This window comes from Nothobranchius furzeri, chromosome 5 (genome assembly GCF_043380555.1).
Source record: "Nothobranchius furzeri strain GRZ-AD chromosome 5, NfurGRZ-RIMD1, whole genome shotgun sequence".
NCBI lineage: Eukaryota > Metazoa > Chordata > Actinopteri > Cyprinodontiformes > Nothobranchiidae > Nothobranchius > Nothobranchius furzeri.
The window spans coordinates 5,900,162-5,907,587 of NC_091745.1; the positions used below are offsets into that span (position 1 = coordinate 5,900,162).

The 7,426-nt window shown below is 43.6% G+C and overlaps 1 protein-coding gene across 2 annotated transcripts in view; it reads left to right on the plus strand.

Moving 5' to 3' along the window:
* ttyh3a (tweety family member 3a) overlaps nucleotides 1–6,951 on the plus strand; it is a 32,434-nt gene extending 25,483 nt beyond the window's left edge. The window contains exons 13-16 of one of the 2 annotated variants that reach the window (XM_015948624.3): nucleotides 640–813; nucleotides 1,071–1,146; nucleotides 3,590–3,692; nucleotides 6,755–6,855. In XM_015948624.3, the coding sequence (XP_015804110.3) occupies nucleotides 640–813; nucleotides 1,071–1,146; nucleotides 3,590–3,670 (331 nt within the window). In that variant the 3' untranslated portion in view covers nucleotides 3,671–3,692; nucleotides 6,755–6,855. Of the gene's footprint in view, nucleotides 1–639; nucleotides 814–1,070; nucleotides 1,147–3,589; nucleotides 3,693–6,754 lie in introns of both variants that reach the window. The other variant, XM_015948625.3, reaches the window with a different exon arrangement.
* Nucleotides 6,952–7,426: the final 475 nt, after the last annotated feature.

Genomic DNA, 7,426 nt, shown 5'->3' on the forward strand with positions numbered 1-7,426 from the left:
TTCCTGTTCTCCCACCTAATTGCTCCACTTTGGCCTAAATGTGTCGTTTTAATGCAGCAGAAAACTAAAGTCGCCCTAGTTTGTTTCCCGTATGAGCAACAGATGAGGTCTGTAGGATCAGCATCATTAACCGATCACTGCATGTCATCGGGGTGGGGTGGGGGGGGGGTCATTAGTTTGAGCTCAGCTCTGGCTCTTCCAGTCAGTTTGTCTCTGAGGTTCCTTTTATTGCTATGAAGCAAGCTTCTAATTATCTTACCCATCTGGAATCGCAGCTAATGAGTGATTATTATCGAATTCATGCTTTTTTCTTGTGGATTTACAGACTGTCTATGACATCATTGTAGGAAATCAGACTGAACGCTAGAGGGAGACAGGCTCTGTTGTTTTAATGTTTTGGAAGATGGTATCTGTCCATCTGAGGGTCCTCTGTGATTTATTCTTGGAGGCAAAAGGCACAAACATTTGCTTTCCAGAAGAGGTTCTTTAACAGTTTTGCTGTTTTTGTTTCAAAACATGTCACAGATTAAATAAACATGTGACCACTTAGCATTTTTATGCCTCTTTATCTTTTCTGAAACAGCACAGCGGGTCCCCCTGGTGGCGGCAGTATTATAATGGGTTGTTGTGTGTTCGCAGCAATGACGAGGACAGTGAAGACGAGTCTCTGAGCCACGGAGGAAGGCAGAACCACGACAACCTGTACAGAGTCCACATGCCCAGTCTGTACAGCTGTGGCAGCAGCTACGGCAGCGAGACGTCCATTCCTGCCACGGCCCACACCGTCAGCAACGCTCCCGTCACAGAGTACATGTAAGACTCCACTCGGTTAAATAACTAAAACACAGCGAGGCTGGTTCTAGGTTCCTGTGAGTCTGAGTCCCCAGAGAGAAGGTCAGTTCTGAGTCAGCAGAAGCCACTGTTGCCCTCCAGTCTGTGAAACCTAAACCTCTGGAGCTCTGAAGTGGAACAGTTTAATAGATAACGGTTTCATACTCAGATTTAATATATTGGCAGTGTACAGGAGGAAATACCATGTTTAATTTTTTAAATATTTTTTTATTAAACAGGGCTCAGAACTCTAACTTCCAGAATGCTCGCTGTGAAAACACCCCTCTGATTGGACGGGAGTCTCCTCCTCCTTCGGTAAGCGTCGCTTTCTGTATTTCTCTAGACCGCCCTTTAGTCTTCGTTTTCAGGAACTGTGTTACAGGAATTCAGGGACTGGTCCAGACTCTTGTGACATATGCTCCAAACAGCCATCCACAGGTCTCCACCCACAGCAGCAGCTAAAGCTTCAATAAGCTCCGTTAAAGGTTCCATGTCACGCTATTGTCCACCTTTGAGAACAAAAGTAGGCGCAGTATATGATAAAATGTTACTGCTGGCGTTACTGAGATGTCTATCTTAAATACGAGTTGTTTTTGTCAGCCTGAATTTATACCTGGAAATAAAACCGTTTCAGTGAGACTCCGCCCTCACCCGCTTCGACAAAACGTGCCTACAACAGCGCCTGAGGCGAGTTAGTTGCTGTGCTGGTTATGGTAGTCCACTGGTTAAGGTGTCTGCCATGTGCTGGTGTGGGTTCGACTCCCCAGTGGTTTCAGCAGTCATTTATTTAGCCAGCTGAAGCAGATTTCATGTTATATAGTTTAGTTTTATTGATTATTTTCTGCAAAATATTGTGTGTCTCTAAACATTTTTGAATTTGGACAATTTAAGCAGCAACTTGGTTTATTTACTCTGCTCAGCTCACATGGACTCACACTGGCTAAATAAACAAAGTAAAAACACAGATTATTCCTTACATTTTAAACAGTTTACCAACAAAGGGTCGAAAACATCGTACAAGCAAGTGCAGCTAACAGTTTCAAAAAGTGCCGTGTTTGGGAGGTGAACCTGCACAAAACTGCATGTCAGCCCAGTGCACTCTAACCATGTGATCACCAAGTATGCTACATGACACTTGTCGCCTAAAGCTGGGCGGACACTGTGCGACTTTTTCACTCGTAGCACTCAGCTTCAGCTCAAACTGTACGACTTCCTCGCAGGGCAGATCTCACGAGTCATGCGCTCACACTGTACGTCTGGTAGCAGCACGTCGGACCTAAAAATGTGCTAAAAATAGCAGTTTTTACACAACACGTCAGACTTTTTTGTTTTGTTTTGCCTGTTGTCCTTCGGGAGTGCTGCAGGAGGACACACAGGGATTTATGGGGGTTGGATGAGGAAAACGAAATAAAGAAAGTAAATCTGTGTTTTGTGATCAGTTTAATCTGACATGAACACGACAAACACGCTTTCTTGACAATCTTTGTGAGTAAAAAAAACATGTAGAAATAAAAACGAACAGCGTGTGTTATTAGGGAAATAGCGAGCGGCGTTGATGCAGGATTGCGCATGCGTCGTGAGCGGTTCTGATACATTTTGGGTCACAGCTGCTCGCAGCGCCGCTTCAACAGTGCGATACCCTCACGAGGGACGAGCAAAATATTAAACACGCCAGAAGCCCGTGCGAGCTCACGATTGCTGATCGGTAGCTGGTCACGTGGCGTTAATCGCCTCTCGTAAATCCCTGTACACTACACGACGCTCAGCGCAAAACTCGCCCCGATCTCGTGGATTCTCGCACGACCGGAAAATCGGCTCAAAAAAGTGAAAAAGTCGCACAGTGTACGCCCGGCCACATATCCTGAGCTAGCCACAGGAGATGGGTTTCAGACCAGAGATTAGCTTGTGGGAGAGGAGCAGGGCCTGATGACAAGATTGCAGGATTTTCAAAGTAAAACTCAAAATTTACAGCTTAAACAGGAAAATGTATGAATGCAGCCAAAAAATGGCTTTGTTTGTTTTTGTTGGTTGTTTTTTTTTTCATGAGGAAATAACATCACATGGTAAAAAGCTCCAAAAGTGGAGCTTTAACTCTTAGCAGATGCAGTGTTCCACTAAAACCACCACCACCCACTAGGTTAAGTTCCTCACTTCCTGTTTTACTTCCCTGAAAGTGTTAAATAATAACATAACTCTGCTGCTAGAAAAGATGAGTTATCAACAAAAAAAAGTACAATTATATATGGGATCATAGATTATTGTTTGTTTTAATCACAAATTTGAACAGAAACACAAACACGAGGGTCTTTGGGCTGTGCGGAGCAGTACAAGTAGAGATGTTTTAGATTATTTGCCATTTGATTTAGAAAAATTGAATGAAACAATTAAATGAATCATTCTAAGCATGTCACTAACTGATCTGTCCAGAGTCTGCTCTCCCTTCAAACTGTTTGTAGTCCATGGGATTTTTAATCCAACTAAATCATGCAGATTTCATTTGTCACCCAGCAGCAGCACTGTGTTGGGTTATCAGAGGTTTAAAACTCTGATGTTTAGAATTGTTCCATTCCTTTTGAAGTAAATAGATTTAAAAACTAATAGTTTATCTAAAGATCCAGCCTCGATGTCCCATCCCCACCCCCTGGCCTGACCCTCCACTAGAGACCCTGCTCTCCCCGGTGTCTGCCTGGACCTCGACACTGCTTTGTGCATCTTCTCTACTCTCTTCTTGTCGTTCTTTCTCTGCGAATCCATACAGTTGTATTTGACTGCCGCGGACAGTAACAGTGGTCACTGCTGGCAGTTAAAGCCCTCGGAGAGTTCCAGGTCGTTTTGGTAAACTCCACCTGCTATGCTAACAGGTACTAAACACGTCCGCCTCCTCCACCTGTTGGCCTCCTCCTCCTCTGTATCACCTCCCAACCTCCTGGTTCTACTGCCCCCTTCCTGTAGGTCCCACTGGGGCGGAGGGGACCCCTCCTCACTGCCCTAATGTCCCTGATGTCTGATCTGATGTTTGTACCCTGTGCTGCATGTCCGCCTGCCCCCTACACCTAAGAACATTTCAAGAGAAACATGTCAGACGCAGTTGTCTGGCTCTGGAAACGTTTAACTGATCAGCAGGATTTAGATTAGTCCTAGATCTTAGAGTTGTGGGTGAGCTGTTAATATCTTAGAGTTGCGTTCATGAAGAGGTCTATTTACAGGACTGAAGTGTTTTTGTTTAGATGGTCTTTCAGAAATGTCTGGATAGAACTAAATCTGTAGCTCTTTCACAGCTTTTCTCAACCCTGTAAAAGCAGAACATGCAGCAGCAACATGAACAGATCAGAAATGGCTTTTCTCTTACTTTGATTAGAAGTGTGGAACGGCAGAAAAATGAAGTCAGCATCTGCTTCGTCACGGTACCAGCAGATGTCATAAACAGGATTAGCTCAGATTAGCTCAGGTTTTAGTTCTCATGTACTCTAAAGAACAAAACCAACAGTCCACCAGTTTAATAAACCTCCAATCTCTCACCCTCACTCACACACACACACACACACACACACACTTACACACACACAGAGGTGGTGCTAGAACCAGACGTAGCTGTGATTACTTCTCTCTGCCCACCCGACCAGTGCTTCACTATTGCGTCATAATGAGATTAGATTTTGATGTACCAGATTATCCATGTTTCTTTATTTACTCTGCTGGGATGTGAAAGTTTGAGCAGCCTTGTTAATCTTAATGATTTTCCTGTATAAATTGTTTGTTGTTGTGATACAAATGAAGTTTATAGGATTTACAGAAAATGTGCAATAATGCATAAATGTGGACCCCGTTGTTATTTTGACACCAAAACCTTTAGAACTAATAATTGGAACTCAGAATTGGGTTGGTAAGCTCAGTGACCCTTGACCTCCATACACAGGTGCATCCAGTTATGAGAATGATTTATTTAAAGGGACCATTTGTATGTTTCCCTACCCGTTGAATATTCTCTGAAGAGCAGCAACATGGCAACTCTCACATGAGCTGAAAACAAAGATTGTTCATCATCGTGGTTTAGGAGAAGGATACAGAAAGCTGTCTCAGAGATTTCAGCTTCTGTTTCCACAGTTAGGAACATGCTGAGGAGATGGAAGACCACAGGCTCAGTTCAAGTTAAGGCTCAAAGTGGCAGAGCAATAAACATCTCAGATCATCAGAAGTGAAGAATGGTGAGAACAGTCAGAGTCAACCCACAGACCAGCACCAAAGACCTACAACATCATCCTGCTGCAGATAGTCACTGTGCATCATTCAACCATCCAATGCACTTTACACAAGGAGATGCTGCATGTGAGAGTGATGCAGAGGAAGCCGTTTCTCCACCCACAGTACCAACAGAGCTGCTTGAGGTTTGCTGAAGCACATCTGGACAAGCCAGCTTCCTTCTGGAATAAGGTGCTGTGGACTGATGAAGCTAAAACCGAGTTATTTGGGCGTAACAAGGGGCGTTATGCATGGAGGAAAAAGAACACAGCATTCCAAGACAAGCACCTGCTACCTACAGTAAAACATGGTGGTGGTTCCATCATGATGTGGGCTGTGTGGCCAGTGCAGGGACTGGGAATCTTGTTAAAGTTGAGGGATGCATGGATTCCACTCAATATCAGCAGAATCTGGAGATCAATGTCCAGGAATCAGCAACAAAGCTGAAACTGCACCAGGGCTGGATCTTTCAACAAGACGACGACCCTAAACACTGCTTAACATCTACTAAAGCGTTCATGCGGAGGAACAGGTAGAACGTTCTGGAATGGCCATCTCAGTCCCCAGACCTGAATATTAGTGAAACTGTGGTGTGAGTTAAAGAGAGCTGTCCATCAGACCTGAGTGAACTAGAGATGTTTAGTAAAGAAGAATGGTCCAAAACACCTTCAACCAGAATCCAGACTCATTAGAAGCTATAGGAAGTGTTTAGAGGCTGTTATCTCTGCAAAAGGAGGATCTACTAATTATTGTGCTGCCCAAATCTATGCACCGGTCTAATTTTGTTTAAACAATTATTGCTTACTTTCAGTAAATCCTATAAACTGTTTCATTTGTCAAACATCACTGTGTGTCTCCTATATGAAATATTTAACTGTTTTATTGTAACAAGCAACAGTTTATACAGGAAGATCATGAAGATTCACCAGGCTGCCCACACTTGAGTATCCCGCTGTGTTAGAGGCAGTTCTAAAATATTGTGAATAATGATGTTTGATGTAAAATTTAAACAAAATCTTTAAACACCTGATTGCTGCACCTTCCTGCTGTGGGACGTTATTCTTAATTTTTGGTATATTTTTACATATTTAGCAGCAGAACAATTAAAAGATCTTTTTAGGCATTAAAATGGTCAAATACTTTGTGAAACCTATTTTATCTGAACATGGTGAGTAATGGAGCTTCAGGCTGTTTAGTAATAAACATAAATGTGAAATGCTGCCCTGTTCTGCCTGTTTTACCTGCATTCTAAAAATGCATGTGTCCGTCTTAAATGTTTCTAAACGTCTGGTCGTTTTTAGACAAACTAAACCACGGCTGGTTCACATTTATAGTTTCTTTGATGTTTTTGTCTCCTGTAGCTTTTGTCTGTTCTTGCCGTGTTTGAACCATTTATCCTCCCAGTAGCCTCTGGACTAACTTGTCTGCAAGTAATCTGTAGGATTTTCTCTGATCTGATAATTCTGCGGTTGTCAGTCTAGCCCACATTGCTCTGGGCTCGTGTGAAGCTTTTGATGCCTTATTTAGCAGAATTGGTTTCCCTCGTAGACTTTTACAACAAACATTTGTATCCTTGTCAGATGAGAAAATCCTACATGATGTTGAACAGATTCTCCTCATCGTGTACAACCAGAGCAGTGCATTTTTTAAATTGTTACCAGTAAACTGGTGTTTCTCTCTACAGTATACCTCCAGCATGCGAGCAAAGTACCTGGCCAACAGCACCCGACCAGACCCAAACGACCCCCCAGCACATTAAAGCCCACGGCTGTGACCCCCCCCCCCTCCCCTCAGTCCATCTATTCTCTCCTTCGGTGAACAGGTTCATCCAGTCTTCTGCTTCTTCTCATCCTGTCAGACTTGATTTGAACCAAATGTGCTTTTTTACTGGTTGGCTGAAGCAGAACCTGAGGACACGCGTCGGATCTCATCGGCCATAAAGTGCAGTTACTCCTTCTGTTTATGAACGCGTGAAACTACAAAGGTGCTGGGGACTGCAGGTCTTTTACACCAGGGCACCGTGGCGCGTCCGAGACGTGGCCATGTGACGGACATCGGACGTGCTGAGAAACTAACACTGGTTGTTTTAGTACTGTACCGTGCTCATGTGACTTGTACATTCAGGAGGAATCCACCGTTTTTCTTCTCACTTGAAGCGTAGAAATGATCTGTCACCTGATGCCCTCACCCGAAATCAAACCTAGATTCACATTACGGGGAAATTTTCTCTGGACTCTTTCTTGTCTTTTGGAGCTTGAAACAAACTGAACATCACACACACACACACACACGTTAGCTTTGGCATTAGCTCTCTGGCATTTTGTCGTAACTCTGACGTCTGGGACCAGTTTATCTG